Source organism: Ursus arctos, unplaced genomic scaffold (assembly GCF_023065955.2).
Source record: "Ursus arctos isolate Adak ecotype North America unplaced genomic scaffold, UrsArc2.0 scaffold_20, whole genome shotgun sequence".
Taxonomy (NCBI): Eukaryota; Metazoa; Chordata; class Mammalia; order Carnivora; family Ursidae; genus Ursus; species Ursus arctos.
Window position 1 is genome coordinate 28,487,190 of NW_026622875.1, and position 20,437 is coordinate 28,507,626.

The window sequence follows — 20,437 nt, forward strand, 5'->3', positions numbered from 1 at the left end:
CTGAGAGCAAGCTCTCATCTTCATTATCCCCAGAGACTGCCTGCCACAAAATGGGTTCTCAACGAATACTTATCAAATTGCTCCCAGCAACCCGGGGTCCCAAGAACAGTGCTTCCCAAACTTTAACACGGATAGAAAGCACCTGGGAATTCTTGCTAAAATACAGATTGATTCACTAGGGCTTGGGTGGGGCCTGTAGCTTCCTGGGTGCTGCTGCTACTGGTCTGTGGACCATCTTTTGAGAAGCGAGACACTAAGAAGCAAGCAAATGCTCCACGGCTTACTTTGGAGCCTGTGCTATTCCCTGTGATGGCGCTGGACCTTCCAGAGGGCACCCGTTGGTTTGGGGCTCATTACCTCAGAGGTTTCAAGGGACTGGATTTCCCTTGGCAACTCCACAGCATGCTTGTTGAAGTAGTCCATGGTGATGGCATTATTCCAGTAGCTCAGGTTGTTCTCTGGGTTGGCTGTCTTTTTCTTCCTCCTCAGGCAGCACACTGTCAGCAAGACAGCTGTAGAGAGAGTCCAAGTTAGAGATGGGGGAGGGAGACAAGCATGGAGCCAGCATTGCTGAGCGACAGATGCAAGTCTCCAGGTGGGTCTGTGATGGTCATATATTCAGCCACTTATCCCTTCAATAATTTGTTGGTTCAACAATTATCTATATACGTCGAATGCCAACTTTGGGCCAGTCTGGGAGAGAGAGAGTGAAAAAAAGACAAGGCTTTCTTGTATCATAAACATCCCTCCAAGTTTGTGTATGGAGGGGCACAGAGGGGGTCACGTGATCTATAATAGACAAAATGAATATAAGGTAAATTCAGATAGCAATAATTGTTCAAAGAAAATAAAGTAGGGTGAAGTGAGAGAGACAATGGAGAGGAGTTGGGGAGAGAATGCTTTAGGGTCATCATGAAAGGCTTTCCTGAGGCAATCTTAATATGTGACCCTATCTGTCCAATCTCTGAGACTTACATGGCCCCTGAGAGGGATGAGTATATTTGGATGTTGCTAATGAACCAAGTGTGTGAATAGAAGGACTTCAGCTTCCCAAAAGAGAAGGTTTCTGAGGTTGGGGAGGTAAGGTGGCCTGTCCAGGCTCACACAGTGCAATAGGTGATGCTTTGACAAGGATGACAGTAGCCCTCTTGGGGAGCAGCCAGTAAATGAAGATTGGGAACTCCAGGCCAGGGGTGGGCAGGGCTGCACTCAACATCTTGGAGGTGCTGACCATCTGTGCTGGGGAGAGGGGACCCCTGATTCAGGAGTCCAGAGGCCGGCACCGTGATGACAATGACCACCAGGGGGCATCAGAGTGCCAGCTCTGTCCACCACAGCCTGAAGATTTGGCCAGCGCTGGGGGCCTGTATATGGCAGGTGTGGGATATCTGCAAAAGCTGGCACCCATACAGGCTGAGACCTCAGGGCCCACCCCTTCAGTCCGTCTGGGATAATACAGGAATTCTGTAGCTCTCTTCTCAGCTGCTGGTGTTGCTGGCATCTCAACCTGAAAAGGCCTCCAGGCAAGGCCAAGAGATTGGGCAAGTTTCTACTGATCCAATCTGCTTTGATCAGAAAGACTTCTAATTTGCTCATTACTTTTCTAGGTACCCTTAAAAAAGTTTTAAAGATATAAGACATTTCTGAATGTTTGAGCTAAAAGAAATTTTAGACTGGCTGGTACAGACCTTCAAATTTTGAAAAATTTCCAAATTAAAGTTCTCCTTTTTTCTTCTTTCCTTCCTTTCAAAGAAGGAGGTGACTGAAAGATGAATGGGGGTGAAGAGGGGGAGCTGCAGAGCTCAGCCTGAAAATCTGCTAAGTTAGGGCACCTCCTTATTTTGCAGATGAGAAGACTGGTCCAAAGCATTCAGCTGACTTGCTACAGGTCACTGGTCTATGAGTGGCTGGGCTGGGGCAAGACACCAGGTCCTATCTCCCCCCCTTCTGGCATCTTTATTCTTCACTGTCACTAACTTTCCATCTTGCTCCTGGAACTGGGATGGTGAAATGGTCTGGGGGAATTCAAACTGGTGAAACAGAAGCCGTAAAGCTGCTAATCTGCTTTGGCATAGGTTGCAGAGTCTGGGTCCTCTGACCCCCCAGTCCAGTGCTCCCTCAAGCCCACACTGCCCCTGGCTCCAGAGCCTGGGCCTATTTAGGACACAGGACCAGGACCCTGCCTAGTGGGAAGGGCTGGCCCTGTTGGTCTGGGGGCTGGAACAGGGAGCTCTGTTTTCTAGCTTTCTCCCCTCAAATGTTGTTAGCGCTCCAGGCCTGATTGTTTCTCGCTGGGAATTCTCAGTGCCTCTTGAGTGCCCTTTCATTTACAATAGAGGCTAGCCTGGCCATAGACAGAGCTTGGGCTTGGAATCCAAAAGGCCTGGGTTCAAGTGTTACATCAGGTAAGTCACTTCACCACACTTGACTACTATGGATTCACAGGGCTGTAATAAGAGCTAGAGATCATAAATGCAAATGCTGAGCACACTGCCTGATGCACAGTCAGTGCTTATTCAATGAGAGTTTTCTTGTTCTTCCAGTACCCTCCACAAGAGAGATCTAGAAAGAAAAACTGGGCTACATGACTATTGAGTGGCTCAAGGCCAAGGGTCCACCTGTGATTTAGAACTTTCATTATTTTGGTGGCCTGAACTTTCATCCAAGAAAAAGTACAATTCAGACTTATGGAGTCTCTAATATATGCCCAGCGCTGACCTAGGCACTTTACAGTCTGATTTAACCCACAAAACAGTCTGAGGAATGTACTGTTACTCTTCCTCTTTGAAGAAGAGGCAAACAAAGCTTATGGAAGTTAACAAAATTGATCTTGATCACGCAGGTAATTAATGGAACTTGACCCGGGTCTCTGTGACCCTCAGGGTGATGCTTGTTGTCTTATATTGCCCTGAATCCTGCAGGGAACACATCTGAGGCATGGGGAAGCATTTTTTAAATGACACAACTCTGTGCAAACACAAGCCCATGCTGTCATCTGCCTTTTTTTTTTTTTTTAAGAGAGAGAGGGAGGGAGAGAGAGAGTGAGCAGGGAGAGGGAGGAGAGAGAGAGTCCCAAGTGGGCAGGACACTTGGTGCACAGCCCAATGCAGGGCTCGATCTCATGACCCTGAGATGATGACCTGAGCTGAAATCAAGGGTCAGATGCTTAAGTGACTAAGCCACCCAGGCGCCCCTGGCTTGAAGGCTGTGAACTAATGCTGTGGATATTAGTCCTATTTTTATAGGTGAGAAAACATTGGACCAGTGGTTAAGTTACATGTCCAAGCCCCACAGGTGACCAGCAGGAGAGGTACCCTGACATATGTGATTTCATGAGCCAAGCCTTTCTGTCATACCAGGCCTCTTCTCTAGTGATTTATGCAGGTTTAATGTTAAAAAAAGTTAGAAGACAGGGACCTGTGACATATTTCAGTTTGGCTCCTTCATTTTGAAGATGAGAAACTGACATCCTGGAAGGGAGGACTGGCCCAGTGGTGCCAGCCTGAGGGACCAGCCCAGCCTGTGGACAATCACTTCCTTTCTTTGGGGGTTGGGGAAAGAGGCTCAGGGAGGCCTAAGGGTTGGAAGGAGGCCAGGCTGGACACAAGACTAAGGGCCTGGGGAAACCAGGTTTGGGGGCTGTCTGGCTCCCCATCCTGGTGGGTGGGACTAGAACGCTCCCAGCAGGGGGTGCTGGTTGGGAAGCACAGAGAAGAGCAGTGAGAGCAAAGTACTCTGGTCCAGCTGAGGTGACACCCCCTGGACAACACTGCCTGGCCCTGAGCCTACTCCCCATCCCCCTTGCTTCAGTTAGTTCATAAGCCCCGAGGAGACACACTTCCTTCCACACTCCTGGTCACACTTCCTTCTCATTTCAATTTATTCTACTCTTTTCACAGAAAGAGTAACTCTGACCCATGTTTTCTTATGTAATAACTACAAAGTCATTTTGGGCCTATAAGAGTTACATATATCTAATGGCATTTACTGCATGTCTGGAAGGAAGCCAGAATGCTCTGGGGCACAGTGCAAATGGACTCTCACATATCCAGGGGCAGAAAGAAGTCCTACTCTGCTTCAGTCAGGCTCAACTTAAGATTGGTGATGAAAAACATCTGCAGCTGGCCTGGTTCCTGTCCTCAACATCCAAACAGCCTTTCATCTTTTTCAGGGAGGCAGGGTGAAGACATTCTTGAGAATGGATGTGGTAAGTGCAGGAGAGGCCAGGGAGCTTGGCAGAGTCACAAAACTGACCACCTGATGAAAAAGCCCAGAGCACTGGCAGGAGTGTGTCAGCACCAACGCAGTGCCGGGCCCAGAGGGTTCTAACAGGAAATGGTGAGCTCTTTGCATCCTGATGGTGGCAGCAGAGACCAGCTCAAGAGCCACATGGCTCCTCTGCCCCAGCCAAACGTGGCCTGGATCCAATCAGTTTCAGTTTTCAGCACATCTGAACCCCTGTATGGCTGTCTCTGGCATGGCTCAGGAGACAAAGCATTTCTCAGTCCCTGCACATATATCCTTCCAGCCATTGGGTGGGGCTTATGATCTGGAAGGGTTGGTGGAACTGATGACAGCCCTTCTTGGGCAGGCCTGAGATTTGCTATGATTATCCCCTGCTTCCAAGAGAAGCAGGGGATTCAACCACCTGCCTGGCAGTTCTGGCCACCTGTAATCTTGTTTTTGATTTCAGGTCAGGGCTGGTCTGAAGCCAGATGTGAGGAAACCTATGCATGCACTTTGCCATGAACCCAGATTGCCTGAAATATATGGCAAACTGGCAAAGAAGACCCTTCTTTGGGAGCAGTAGAATGAGCTTTAGGATAAATGCAGCCACTGGAAGAGGTCTGCTTGTCTGAGACTGGAGTGGGATTAGCTATGAAAGCAGCACATTCATCTGTGCTTTGAAAGAGCATGGTATGCTGAAGCTGGATAAGTATTCTATCTTGATGTCCCTTGCATCAGGGCCTTCACAGGGCCCCCACAGATGGTCCCACAGGAGTTGGGGCCATGACTAAGGATAGGGAGCTCTATGTGGAGGCAGCTAGAGCTCAGGCAGGGATCTTGGCGAGTGAGGGCTTAGGGGAGCCTACTATGTGGACAGTGGAAATGCAAGACAGATGCTGACAGACATGGAGTCTGTGATTCCAAGAGCCTGCCAGAGTCCACTTTGAACAAAGGGTACATAGCTTCCTTTACAAAGTAGTTATGTTCTATCCCAGCACCTGAAGGCTCCTTTCAGAGTGCTGGGAGCATTCCCTAGGTGCAGTTCCAGGCTGTGTCCTGTCTTGGCTGGCATTATTATGCACAGTTTAGGCAGCCCATGGGTTTTCTGGCTTTGCAGTAAGATCTAATTTCAAATTCACACATGGCAAAGAGGGCTGTAGAAGTCTTTTTAGAACTATAAAACACAGGTGGGTGTGGCCTGTGGGGTGAAGGTTAGATCTACTCTGTGCTGTCCAGCTTACGCAAAGAGAAAGGACCAGGTGGGGAGAAGGCTCTGAGAGCTGGGGAGGCAGCCACATCGCATCTCTTGATTCCCTAGTGCTTGGCATAGTGCCTGGCACACAATGGGCACTTGGGAAATATGTATTGAATCAGACAGATTCTACCACTGGATCAGAGCTGACTTACGTGATTGGGACCCTGGGCAAGTCAATTCACCTGTGACTTAGTCCCTGCCTATGAGGTATGTTCCTTGCATAGCGTGTTTATGTTTTTTATTCCTCTGGCTAGTCTGTTTTGAAGATGGATTGATTAAAAATAATGGGAACTCACTTTGTAAACTAAAGCTTCTAGAGACACGTAAAGAATGGAAAATTAGAAAGCTGTCTGTAATGTGGTTACTTCTCAAATATGACCACTATTAATGATTTATTGGCTAACAGAGCTACATTTTCTCATTATCATTCTTCTGTTTAGGAGTGGACAATCACAGTTTTAAGCATTCATGTGTTTACATGAGAGACAATAAAGGCACTTAATGAAAGAATAAAATAGACAACCTGCAAACTTTTTCACTTTTCCTGAATTAGGTCCTTGAGCAGAAGTAGGCTGCCCACCCTTGACATGGAAAGTTTGCTTTGCTTATCAACTAGAAGGAAACAAAAAGCTGGGAGAGGTGGCTTCTGGAAAGAATCCAGAATGTAGATTTTAAAAAGATCTTATTGGTACAACGCCAAGCAGAAACTATGCTCATGTTAAAGGCTTATACCTCCTGCACAAATGTTCAAATGACCCACGCATGAGGAAAGGCTGGGAGAGCTGACTTAACAGTGTCCTCTGTGGAAAGTTGCTGGGACCTCATTCCTCTTGAGATCAGGATGAGTCCATGGTGTGATGTGACAGCTAGTACAACCAACAGAGCTGATGCCAGTGTTGGCTTCCTGAGTGTGACTGAAGTGTCCAGAACAAAGGAACCGCCATCTGCTCTCCTCGGCCATGCCTGGGCATGTGGAATGCTATGCTCCCTTCTGGGAGAGCAGGGATAAAACTGTGGTCATCAGGAGCGGCAGATGATGGGGTAGGGCCAGGGCAATGTGGCCCTAAAAAGAGACTTGAAGGAATAGGGATGAGCAGCTTAGAAAAGGAACAGCTCTCTTTGAGCACCATTTGAAATGTTTCAGGAGTTGGTAGATAGACTGGTTTTGTGTGGCTTCAGAGGGCATGGCTCAGGACCACAAAGTGGAAATTACAAAGAGACAAATGTCAGGCTTCCATGAAAGCTGGGTAACAACCTGAAGGGGTCAAAGGAGAATGGGCTGTCCAACGACTGAGGAGCACAGGGGGTTTCTCACCCCTGGAAGGGTTCACAAGGAGGCCAGACAATAACTGTGTAGGGGTGGGGGGAAGCTAAAATTAGTGAGGATTCTTGTGAGGTTATCAGAGAAACTCCGAGAATCTAGGATCAAGTACATGGGGAAGACATAAAGGAAGCCCTAAAGTTCTAAGTGATTATATCAGGTTCTTTATGGAGACATCAGGAAGAAGAATCTCTCAAATTCTCATTAAAAGAGTGACAGGCAGTAGCAAGGAAGTGCTGGTGGCCTGGGGAGAGCCCTTACCTACCAGTACCAGGGGGAGCAATGATGAGGTCCACACTGCATCCAGCTCACACCAGCATCCAGTTCACACCATCCATGAACAAATAAAACTGGGGAGGAGGGAGAGAATAGCTAGATTCACATGTAACTCTCCAGCTCCCAATTTAGCTATAGGAACTGCTGCTTTTGCCAAGGCTAATAGAAATTCCTACAAGATCAAAGTCTCTTCTCCTTTTTTGGAGAAAGAGAGAAAGAACAGGAGAAGAGATGAGGGAGGGGAGGAAAGACAGGCAGAGAGATGGATGTGAAGTGGGAGAGGAAGGTGAAGGCTCTCCTACTTGAAGGCTGTATGTGTAGAAGTGCCAGTGTTCACCTATGGTGTCTTGGTGCCATGTCACTACAGCCATTAGCAGGCCACCCTTGAGGGTGAGTGTGGCAGGGTGGTGTCATGACAAGAGCACTGGGCAGGAAGACGGTGACTTTCCATCCCAGGCCTATCTCTCACTTAACTTTGGGCTCCTGGGTGAGTCATGGCACCTCTCTAGCTTGGTGTTTCTTTCTGCACAATGCAGAGCTGGACTGGACTACTTAGAAGGTTCTCCCCCACTCCTGGGAGCTGTGTTTTTATGATGAGTGGGCATCTAAGCCATGGCCTGGCAAGCTGAGAACTGGGGATAGGGATAACCCATGATTCTTGCTCTGCCACATGGTTTCCTATAATTCTGGGAAGTTTTGCAGCCTACTTGGTAGGGACTGCCCAGCTCTGGGGCAAAGGAACTCTGGGGAGAGACAAGTTGATGTGATAGAGGGAGAGGAGGGAGAAAGAGAGGAGTGATGAGAGGGTGAGGCACTTACAGCAAGAGGAGATGGGCACACTGATGGCCAGGATCACCCAGGCGATGTCCATCTTGCTCAGGCAGATGGTGGCTCTGTGCTGGGGTTTGTCCCCTTCAGCCACATGCGATATATTCCCTGCTGTTCCAGGCTTCCAGGTCCCGGCAGGGACTAGGCGGTTGAGGAAGTTTCCTGTGGCTGTGGACACCACTGTGGAGAGAGGACTGGGCACCCTGTTGGTCATGGTGGGGGTGGCTGTAGCCTCCTCCTTGGCTTGGGCAACAGTGCTTTCTGAGCCCCCAGTAGGGTGGGCTGGGGCCTTCGAGGTTGAGGATGTTCCCTGAGGAGTCCCCTTGGAAGGGGCTGAGACACTGGCATTGAAGGCAGCCTGGGTGGGCCCCGCAGTGGCTGGGAAAACCCCAGAGCTGGCAGATGGAGGTCTGTTGATGCCAGGGGTGACAGTAAGCCAGGAGTCACTGTGGCTGGGGCCATCCTGTGGGTCACCGCGGGGTTGCTGAGAAGGCACTGGGGCAGGTTGTGGACTGGTAGGGGCACCTGAGGCTACTGTGGTGTCCGGCTCCCCTCCTTGGCTGGTGAAGGTGGAACCACCCCCCTGGTCTGCTCTGCTAAGGCCTGGCTTGTCCTCTGCAGGCACCAAGGGGGTGGTGGATGGTGCCCACGAGGTCCTGCTGGGCGCCACGGTTGTGGCCACTGTCTGGGGCTGTGGCAAGGAAGAATAACCCCGGAGTGGGTTCCTGGGGGTGAGGGTGGAGGGGTCAGGTTCTATAGACCCTGTAAAGTTGCCTTTGTAGATCTGAAAGATTTTCCCCAGGGGCCGCTTCTGCCCCAGATATGTGGAGCTCTGATTTCGTCCTCGCTGGCCTTCCTTCCTCCCAGAGTGGCCACTGGGTGCAGGCAGGACAGAGCGTGATGAACTGCTGGCCCCCTTTCGGGAAGAGCCTGGGGGCCTGGGAGGCCTGCGCGTGGTGGCCCGGGTAGGTGCTGTGGTGGGACGGCTGGTGGCTCCCATTGGCTTTGTCAGCAGGATGGCAGGCACAGCCTCCCCCTGGGGGTGGCCCTCTGAGTGGGAGGATGTGGTTGTCATGGCAGCAGGAAGGGGCCCTGTGGTCAGGGGCCCTTCAGAATGTGGGGTGGCTGCTGTCACCATGATGGTGGAGATGGTGTTTGTTGGAGGGTGTCCATCTGGATGTGGCGTTGTCATAGCCATGGGAGCTGTAGTCTGTGAGGAGGGTCCATCGGGATGGGGGCTCAGTAAGACCACAGAAGTAGGGGCAGTTGCCATGGAAGAGTGTCTGGTAGAGCTGAGGGATGCTGTCACCATGGTGTCTGGGGTGGTGCCTGAGGGGAGGACCTGAAGAGATTCTCTGGGAGATGGTTCCTGGGTGGCAAATACCAGTGCTTCGGTCAGTGCCAAGATCAGGAGGAAGCCTTGAGAGGAAGACAGAGAGAAAAGGTAAAACACCCGGGGAATTGCTCAGAGCCTGGACCTTCCTTACCCATGAACCTATGGAGCTCTGGGAACTAAAGGGAACACTGGGAGCAGTCTGGAGGTCCACACTGCCACCCTGACCCTCAAGAGCAGCTTCTCAGAACAGGCGGGGCTGGGTGTGAGAAGGATTATGGCCTCCGAGTGCCTGCTGCCCCTCTGTGGCCAGGGAGTGGTCAAGGCCAGGTTGATCAAAGGGAGGCTGGCAGCTCTGTGTGAGCCTGCCTGTGTCAGATGTGGAAGGCTTACATGGGCAGAGCTGACCAACCTTATGCCCTTTCTTAATATTCCATTTATGGACTGGACAAAGGCACAAATGGTCAGACCTCTGTTTATTCAGTCCTACTCACTGGACAAGTAAGGAGGGTCTCTATCCTCTCCTTGACACTGGAGGACACAAAAATGAACAGGGCAGTCTCTGGCTCTGAGTGAGCTCAAACAAATCTACAAACAATCCTAAAACAAGGCAGAGACATCTCAGTGCCATAGGATAGTAATAGGCAGAAGGGGACAGGCGTCCAGAGGGTGACCAGATCTGGTGCCCATATAGCACTTAGCAGAGAGCCTGGAAGAGAAGATGCACTCCATGAATGCCAGCTGGTTTTATGGTTATCATTAATGTTAACTGCTTTTCCTGTGGCGCTCATGTGGCTGAACGCTTTGTGGAAAATCACTGGTGATGTCCAACCTTTTGAAAAGGAGGACCTCTTTTGAGCATTAAAAGAAAATCATGAATTTTTCATGATGATCAGTGTGTGTGCTTTTAGTTCATTGAGAAAATGCACAAGGACAAAAACCTATAAATTTAAAAATACTTCTAAATATATGTGCATTTTATTAATCACAATAGCATGTGCCAAACTTAACAAATAACACATCTTGTACAAATGTGAGACATAGGATCTGTTCGGATTATAAACTGGAAAACTGTCCACCCTGGTACAATACATAGAATGGAAAGAACTGGTTTCTGCTGCTGAGGAGTGACTTGATTAACTTCTAAGGCCTAATTCTGACCTGTGAACGCCTCCTTTTTCTTATGAACCCCTTCCTGGTTACTCTCATGCCCTTCCCCACCAGATTGAAGCAATGAATGGCCAAAGCAGGGGTCCTGGTAGTGATTTCTACATGTCTGGGATGGTCAGCAAAACTGCTGACAGGGGAAGGCAGGGGCCCTGGTGAGCTTTCAGAAACAAAGAAGGGGAGATCATCTTCTGGCATGCCTTTGGAACAGGCCCAGGATCACACTGAAGCCACCTCTGACTTAGGTGTGGGATGGAGTCTGAGTGTTGACGAGCTCCTCTCGCCTTGCACTTCTAAATTAGTGGGTGGAGGAGGGCAAGGGACAAGAGATTGAACAGACTGTAGCACACACAGTCTCCAGGGCCAAAAATTTGCCCAAAGCAACCTATTTTTTTCTACACTTTCTTTGGTGATCTAAACCATATATTAACAGTAATCTCTGCTTATTCAAGTCAATCCTAAAAACTGTTATCTTAGCACCTGCTCTGGCCTGCTTGATTTAATCCTCACAACCACTTGACGGGGGTAGGAAACTGAGATCTCAGGTAGATTAAGGAACATGTTTAAAGTCCCACCATAGCTGCAGTATATGAAACCGAGCTGTATCTAAAATGCATGCTTTTCCTGGTCAACCACCACCAACAATGCAGGAGGAGGAAGAGGACAGGAGCCTGCTGTGCCACGATGCTCTGACTGGTTCAGGGTTATTCCAACCCCTCTCTTGCAGCCAAACACCACAAGAACAATCTGTTCTTAGGGCTGGGAGTCTTGACCTCTGATGTTTCGAGGGACATTCTGTTACAAGCCTCTGTTTGCTCACGAGTCCCTTGGTTCAGTATAAGTGTTAAAGAGTGAACTGTTTGTCTCCCAAATTCATTTGTTGAAGCTCTAACCCCTAGCACCTCAGAATGTCACTGTATTTGGTGATAACCTTTAAAGAGGTTATTAAGTTAAAATGAGGCTGTTAGGGTGGTCCCTAATCTAATCTGATTGATGTCTTCATAAGAAGAGGAGATTAAGACACACAGAGTGATACTAGAGATGCTTGCACACAGAGGAAAGGCCACATGAGGACACGGTGAGAAGGTGGCCATCTTCAAGTCAAAGGGAGAGGTCTTATCAGAAACCAATCCTGTCAGTAACCTGATCTTGGTCTTCTAGCCTCCAGAACTGTCAGAAAATAAATTTCTGTTGTTTAAGCACCCCCAGCCTGTGATACTTTGGTATGGTAGCCCGAGCTAAGACAGGTGTCTTACATTAGAAATCCCTCAGAAAAAGGGAAGGCAGAGTTGTGTGCAGGTAGTGTATTTTGGGAAGTGATCCGAGGGGACAACCATGGGGGTCTGAGATGAGCCAAATAGAGAAAATCAATCTGAGGGCAGGTTATGAATTGATCAGGATGAGCAACTCGTATTTCCTGGGGACCTCTGAGGGACTGAGTAGACTGCACCTCAAACTATCTACGTGAGAGGAGCACTCACCAGTTCCTGATGTGGGAAACAAAGGCAAAAGAAAAATTTCCTTACTACTTACAGCCCACTGACAAATCCTTGAAGCAGGCAGTGATGTTCCCCTAGGAACTCAGCTGCCTCGATGTTAATACTTTGCTAAGTGCGAGAGGTAATCTTATCCTGCCCCTCAGGATCCTGTAAGTCTTCTTTAACATAAAAAATTCCTTCGGAAACTTCCTTTGTCTCTATCCCCCAAGATACCTTAGTAATCATCCCCCAACATATGGCCCACTGATATATATCTGAAGGGTCTCATGACTGAGTTTTTTCTTTTCTTTTTTTTAATAATTTTTATTTTGTTATATTAGTCACCATACAGTATATCCCTAGTGTTTGATGCAATGTTCCATGATTCATTATTTGCGTATAACACCCAGTGCACCATGCAATATGTGCCCTCCTTAATATCCATCACTGGCCTATCCCAATCCCCCACCCCCCTCCCCTCTGAAGCCCTCAGTTTGTTTCCCAGAGTCCACAGTCTCTCATGGTTCATTCCCCCTTCTGTTTACCCCCCTTCATTCTTCCCTTCCTTCTCCTACCGATCTTCCTATTTCTTATGTTCCATAAATGACTGAAACCACATGATAATTGTCTTTCTCTGCTTGACTTATTTCACTTAGCATAATCTCCTCCAGTCCCGTCCATGTTGCTGCAAATGTTGGATAATCGTTCTTTCTGATGGCTGAGTAATATTCCATTGTATATATGGGCCACATCTTCTTTATCCATTTGTCTGTTGAAAGGCATCTCAGCTCCTTCCACAATTTAGCTATTGTGGACAATACTGCTATGAACATTGGGGTGCATCTGGCCCTTCTCTTCACTGCGTCTGTATCTTTGGGGTAAATACCCAGTAGTGCAATGGCTGGATCATAGGGTAGCTCAATTTTTAACTTTTTAAGGGACCTCCACGCTGTTTTCCAAAGTGGCTGTACCAACTTGCATTCCCACCAACAGTGGAAGAGGGATCCCCTTTCTCCACATCCTCTCCAACATTTGTTGTTTCCTGCCTTGTCCATTTTTGCCATTCTAACTGGCAAAAGGTGGTATCTCAATGTGGTTTTGATTTGAATTTCCCTGATGGCTAATGATTTTGAACATTTTTTCATGTGTCTGTTAGTCATTTCTTTGTCTTCATTGGAAAAATGTCTATTCATAACTCCTGCCCATTTTTGGTTTTGATTATTTGTTTCACGTGTATTGAGTTTGAGAATTTCTTTGTAGATCTTGGATACTAGTCTTTTATCTGTAGTGTCATTTGCAAATATCTTCTCCCATTCTGTGGGCTGCCTCTCAGTTTTCTTGACTGTTTCCTTGGCTGTGCAGAAGCTTTTGATCTTGACGAAGTCCCACAAGTTCATTTTATCTTTTGTTTCTCTTCCTTTGGAGATGTGTCATGAAAAAAGTTGCTGTGGCCGATGTCAAAGAGGTTGCAGCCTATGTTCTCCTCAATGATTTTGATGGATTCCTGTCTCACATCAAGGTCTTTCATCCATTGGGAGTTTATCTTTGTGTATGGCGTGAGAGAGTGGTCAAGTTTCATTCTTTTGCATGTAGCTGTCCAATTTTCCCAGCACCATTTATTGAAGAGACTGTCTTTTTTTCCACTGGATTTTTTTCCTGCTTTGTCAAAGATTAGTTGCCCAAAGAGCCAAGGGTCCATTTCTGGGTTCTCTATTCTGTTCCATTGGTCTATGTGTCTGTTTTTGTGCCAGTACCATGCTGTCTTTGTGATCACAGCTTTGTAGTATAGCTTGAAATCCGGCAACGTGATGCCCCAGCTTTGTTTTTCCTTTTCAACAATTCCTTGGCTATTCGGGGCCTTTTCTGGTTCCACACAAATTTAAGGGATGTTTGTTCCAGTTCTTTGAAAAATGTCATTGGTATTTTGATCGGGATGGCATTAAAACTGTAGATTACTCTGGGTAGCATAGACATTTTAACTATGTTTATTCTTCCGATCCATGAGCATGGAATATTTTTCCATCATTTTGTGTCTTCTTCAATGTCTTTCAAGAGTGATTTGTAGTTTCTAGAATATAGATCCTTTACCTCTCTGGTTAAGTTAATTCTGAGATAACGTATGATTTTTGGTGCTATTGTAAATGGAATGGATTCCCAAATTTCTCTTTCTTCAGTCTCATCGTTCGTGTATAGAAATGCACCTGATTTCTGAGCATTGATTTTGTATCCTGCCACATTACTGAATTGCTCTATAACTTCTAATAGTTTGGGGGTGGAGTCTTTTGGGTTTTCCATATAGAGTATCACGTCATCTGCGAAGAGAGACATTTTGACTTCTTCTTTGCCGATTTGGATACCTTTTATCCCTTTTTGTTGTCTGATTGCTGTTGCAAGGACTTCTAGTACTATGTTGAATAATAATGGTGAGAGTGGGCAGCATCCTTGTCTTGTTCCTGATCTTAAGGGAAAGGCTTTCAGCTTTTCCCCATTGAGAATGATATTTGCTGTAGGCTTTTCATAGATGGTTTTTATGAAATTGAGGAATGTACCCTCTATCCCTACACTCTGAAGGGTTTTAATCAGGAAAGGATGCTGTATTTTGTCAAATGCTTTTTCTGCATCAATTGAGAAGATCATATGGTTCTTGACTCTTTTCTTGTTGATATGATCTATCACTCTGATCGATTTGCAAATGTTGAACCACCCTTGTATACCAGTGAATCCCACTTGGTCTTGATGGATAATCCTTTTAATGATCTGTTGGATCCTATTAGCTAGGATCTTTTTTTTTTTTTTTTAAGATTTTATTTATTTATTTATTTGACAGAGACAGACAGCCAGCGGGAGAGAGAGAGAACACAAGCAGGGGGAGTGGGAGAGGAAGAAGCAGGCTCCCAGCGGAGGAGCCTGATGTGGGGCTTGATCCTGGAACGCCGGGATCACATCCAGAGCCAAAGGCAGATGCTTAACGACTGCGCCACCTAGGCGCCCCCATATTAGCTAGGATCTTCTGAGAATTTTGGCGTCTATATTCATCAGGGATATTGGTCTGTAATTCTTTTTGATGGGGTCTTTGCCTGGTTTGGGGATCAAGGTAATACTGGCCTCATAGAATGAGTTTGGTAGTTTTCCTTCTGTTTCTATTTTTTGAAACAGCTTCAGGAGAATAGGTATTATTTCTTCTTTGAATGTTTGGTAGAATTCCCCGGGGAATCCGTCAGGCCCTGGACTCTTGTTTTGGGGGAGGTTTTTGATCACTGCTTCAATCTCTTCATAATTAATCGGTCTGTTTAAATAATCAATTTCTTCCTGTTTTAGTCTTAGTAGTTTATAGGTTTCCAGGAAGGCATCCATTTCTTCCAGGTTGTTTAATTTTTTGGTATAAAGCTGTTGATAAAAGTTTCTAATGATTCTTCCTATTTCATTGGTGTTGGTTGTGATCTCTCCCCTTTCATTCATAATTTTATCTTTCATTATAATTTTAATCTGGGTCCTTTCTCTATTCTTTTGAATAAGTCTGTCCAGTGGCTTATCGGTCTTATTTATTCTTTCAAAGAACCAGCTTCTAGTTCTGTTGATCTGCTCTACTGTGCTCCTGGTTTCTAATTCGTTGATCTCTGCTCTAATCTTGATCACCTGCCTTCTCGTGCATGGGTTAGGCTTGTTCTTCTGTTCCAGCTACAGCTTCTTGAGGTGAGAATATAAAAACTGCATTTTAGATTTTTCTGTTCTCTTGAGTGAGGCTTGGATGGCTATGTATTTTCCCCTTAGGACTGCCTTCACAGTGTCCCATAGGTTTTGGACCCATGTGTTTTCATTTTCACTGGTCTCCAAAAATTGTTTAAACACGTCTCTGTGTTTTGTGCTTCTAACACCGCCAGCCGCCCCCAGTTCCTGTGCGCGCTCCTGAGCTCCCTGTTTCAGTGTGGTTCGCACACGCTCTGGAGCGCCGGTTTTCAGTCTGGTCGCGCATGCACTCCCGAGCTCTCGGTATCAGTCCGGTTCCAGTGAGCGCTCCAGAGCTCCAGTTTTCAGTCTGGTTGCACTAGCACTCCTGAGCTCCTGGTTTCAGTCTAGTTCGAGTGAGCACTCCGGAGCTCCCGGTTTTAGTCCGGTTCCCGTGAGCGAGCCAGAGCTCCGGTTTTCAGTCTGGTCGCACGTGCGTTCCCAGGCTCACAGTCTCAGTCTGCTCTCTCGCGGGTGTTGGTCCGTGAGTCCGGCCCGCTCCCCAGTGCAAGTGGCCACTGCTTCCTGGTGCCTGAGCGCGTCGGCTCCCTCCCCCTTCCGTTTATCTTCGATATCTGTGCACGGATTCATGGCTCCCCGCTTTGTACCTCAATATTCAGCGCTGGAAATGTTCGTTTGTAGAGATCCAGATGTATCTTCCTGCATCTCAGGGTGATTCCATGGGTTTTCAGGATAGTCTGGTACATATCCAGCTCGATTCAGGGGACCAGCTGAGAAAGGGGTCCCCTACTCCTCTGCCATCTTTGCTCCTCCCTGCAGAAAGTGGTCGCTTTTTTGTTCATAGAGTTTCTGGTACTCTTTTCTTCTTTCTCCAGTTGCGTTCATAGGTATTCAGAATGGTTTGGTAGCTCTCTAGCTGAATTCCTGGGACCAGACGAACTTTAGGTCTCCTGTTCCTCTGCCATCTTGGAACCAGAACGGGGTTAATGTTCTTAATATATTAAAGAGGTTAAAGCAAAAAAGTAAAACAACATTCTGTTGGCCGTAACTCAGTCATATGGCTTCAACCAACTTCAGAGGAGGCTGGAAATGTGGTTTAGTTTTAGGCCCAAGTGGTGAGGCTGGATGCCAAATTCCTTCCTGTCCAGCTTCCATGGGACGAGGGGTGGCTGGAAGAGCGTCCCTCAGGTGCGGAGCCGCCCATCTCCCTCACAAAGTGGAAAATGGCCCACAGCTGACTCGTCTTTTGCCCTGGCCCTGCAAGTGAGGGCTAAAAGCTCTGCGCTATGAAGCCATGGTGCAGACACTATATTTCTAGCATGAAAGGATTTCAGTCTAAAATGGAACCAGGAGGATAGTGAATGCAGAATCTCCTGAGTTTTTTCTAAACAATAATAAATGACCTTTCTAACTCTGGTTAGCCCCCTTAGGATCTTGGAAACTTTGTTTCCAAAATACCCTGAAGGCTTGTGTTGTCCCTAATCCCCTTTCAACTTGAAAGTATATAATCAGTCACCCATCATAATCTTTGGTTCTTTCTGCTCTTTCTGCCCACAGGTCCTGTCCCCATGCTTTAATAAAATCACCTTTTGCATCAAAGATGTCTCAAGAATTCTTTCTTGGCCGTTGGCTCCAAACTCTAACATTTCCTACATCGCTCCCATCTCCACTGGTCCACTGGCACTCATTCCTCTGTATTCCTCACTCCTGCACGAGGCCCATGGCCAGTGCGGCTTAGTTAGAGAAGCCCTGGGCAGAGGGGCTGTCAGGGTGTGCCTGTGCCCACTGGTGGCTGCTGCAACAGCTGGAGTTAAAATTAAAGGCCCAGAGGATTCCTGGGGTAGAACACCAGATGTGTTAGAGACAATCAGAGACCAGAGACCAAGGACATGGCAATCTTTTGGCAGCAGGACCAAGGGCAGTGCAAAGTTTACAGAGACCCTGAATAAGCCCAGTGACGGGTGGGAGAGAAGCCACCCTGGCCTCCAGAAGAACTTTTGCAGCACTCTAGAGGCAGAGGGGTTAACACATCCTAGTCTTTAAAATACTCAGGGAAAGAAATTCCTCTGACTTTCTCACTAGGAACATTCCAGGGGTTAAAGTCTTCCCAGCTGGGAAGTATATGACTACAATCCTTCTTGCTCTAAGACTTACAGTGTAAATAAATGTTTGCCCCTCCCCCTTTTTTTAAGTTATCAGCATCCTGTGAAGTTATTTTTCTCTCTAGGAAGACTGTTAAATTACCTCTCAGCCCTTTCTTCTGTAGACTTTAGAGTAAACCTTTGTTTGGTACAACGAATGGGTATTGCCATCTGGGTGCCAAGAGTTTTCATTTGGAGGATAACATTTAGCTGTCACAGTGAGAGGGGCCCTAGAGGTAACTTAATCATATTCTCTCATTTCACAAAGGGGGCAATGGAAGGAGCAAGCTGACTTGTCCACAAAGACAAGGCAGGTTGGGGACACAGCCTGGACCACAGCCACTATTTCAAAGCAACTTTTCATTTGTATCATAAAAATTGCTATGATGTGGTACTGCAAAACAAACACCTCCTTCAACCTCCACTGTCACCTTCACTAAGGAAATCAGACATGACTTTACCTCTCCTCTTTGGCATAAAAGGTTAATAATTGAATGGAAGGGCGCATACTGTCACAATAACTGTGCAAGGCCTTCAACCCGGGCCTCCCCTAACAGATGCAAATTTTCATTCAAGTTCCTTTGTGCTGGCCTGCTCGCTCTTCTCCCCACAATCTGGGGCTATCGCCTCTTTGCATATCATTTGTATAGATTTGCATAATAGCTTCTGGAGGCTCTAATTCCAAGTATGTGAGAGAGACTAAAACTAAAATTTAGCTTGACATGCTTTAAATGTGGAACTGAATTTTAAAGCACCTCGGAGAATGGACAAGTGTAGGGGGCGGAAACCCACAGACTGATGGGTGTCCAGATATTTCAGGAAGGCCTCCTCCTACTTAGAATTCCAATGCATACATGATCCCAGGGCCCAAAGAAAGGAAAGGTCCTCCTCTTTCAGCTTATTTGGTTGGCTGCCCACAGTGCATATTGGGCATATTTGCATCTGGCAAAGGCAAGTACAGAGCTCATGAAGAGAGAAATGGCTAATTTAACATATGAGGTGCTTCCTATACACAATTCACTACTTGAAGGGCTAAACCTGTCCTGATATATTTAATTCCCAGAACACCCTGATGAGACAGGTACTATTGTTAGCTTATCATTGCAACTGAGGAAAAGCAGCACAGAGAGGTATAGGAACCCGTCTCCTTTCACACAGGTGGGGAATGGTGAGCTGTGATTTGACCTGGCACCTTGGCTTCAGAGTCTACACTCTTAAGGGCACCTGGGTGGCTCAGTCAGTTAAGCGTCTGCCTTCGGCTCAGATTATGATACCAGGGTCCTGGGATCGAGCCCCACCTCAGGCTCCCTGCTCAGTAGAGAGCCTGCTTCTCCATCCCCCTCTACCCTCCCCCTCCCCAGCTCCTGCTCTCCCTCTCTCACTCTATCTCAAATAAATAAAGAAAACCTTAAAAAAAAAAAAGAGTTGGATGCTTAACTGACTGAGCCACCCAGGCACCCCATCATTTTCCTTGTAATTTAAAATGTCTTTATCTTCTAAGTAGCGCTTTCCTCCCCATTACACTAGATTTCTACTGCTAGATATTTTTCCCATTGTCCTCAAACCTTGTGACAGAATCACAGGATCAGGAAACTGAGAAGTCTTCTAAGCCATCCCCTCATCACCAAGCCACCAAGCAAGACGGCAGGTCAGCTACTGTCAGTAAGTTCAAGGACACCCCTCCCACCAAGAGGTGGGGTCTGTTTTCCTCCCCTTGACCCTGGGTAGGCCTTTGTGACTTATGTGAGGAATAGAATGGGGCAGAAGTGACATCACATGACTTCCAAGGCCAGGACAGAAAAGGTCACACAGCTTCTTCAGGTTTCTCTTGGGTGTCTTTCACCCCATATAAGAAGTCCAGTGGCCTTTAGGCCACCAGGTAGAGAGACTGAGTGGAGGGACCACATGGAGAGGGAGAAAAATGCCTAAGGAGTCCCAGCTGTTCCAACCCCAGCCAGGCATCAGACATGACAGTGAAGCAGCCTAGAGATAACCCTGGCTCCAGCCATTGTTGGATTGCAACCACACAAGAGAAGCCAAGTGAGAGTTGCTTCACTGAGCTCAGTCAACTCTAACATTCTATTTTTTTTTAAAGATTTTATTTATTTATTCGACAGAGATTGAGACAGCCAGTGAGAGAGGGAACACAAGCAGGGGGAGTGGGAGAGGAAGAAGCAGGCTCATAGCGGAGGAGCCCGATGTGGGGCTCGATCCCACAACGCCGGGATCACGCCCCGAGCTGAAGGCAGATGCTTAACCGCTGTGCCACCCAGGTGCCCCCAACTCTAACATTCTAATAAAGTAAAAGATTAAGCCACTGTTTTGGGGTGGTTTGTTTTACAGCAACGAGTAACTGGAAACTGGAACACTTAGGAATTTAACTTCTGCATCCGGTGTTTTTTTGTTTTTTGTTTTTGTTTTTAAAGATTTTATTTATTTATTTGACAGAGAGAGAGACAGTCAGTGAGAGAAGGAACACAAGCAGGGGGAGTGGGAGAGGAAGAAGCAGGCTCCCAGCAGAGCAGGAAGCCCAATGCAGGGCTTGATCCCAGGACTCTGGGATCATGCCCTGAGCCGAAGGCAGACGCTTAACGACTGAGGCACCAAGGTACCCCTGCATCCGGTGTTTTAACAACAGAAGGAAAGAGTATCCACAGCATATCAAATCTGACCATCAGGGAGTCTGTTCTCAACATGGGCAGGAACATACCATCTTGCCAGGAA

At 47.2% G+C, this 20,437-nt stretch overlaps 1 protein-coding gene across 8 annotated transcripts in view; it reads right to left on the minus strand.

The window, feature by feature from the left end:
- Positions 1–20,437, minus strand: part of TMEM108 (transmembrane protein 108) — a 658,034-nt gene that overhangs the window by 5,062 nt on the left and 632,535 nt on the right. For all 8 annotated transcript variants that reach the window (XM_057315897.1, XM_057315896.1, XM_057315902.1 and 5 more), the window contains 2 exons: positions 7,899–9,326; positions 358–512 (listed from right to left, as the gene is read on the minus strand). In XM_057315897.1, the coding sequence (XP_057171880.1) occupies positions 358–512; positions 7,899–9,326 (1,583 nt within the window). The remainder of the gene's footprint in view (positions 1–357; positions 513–7,898; positions 9,327–20,437) is intronic.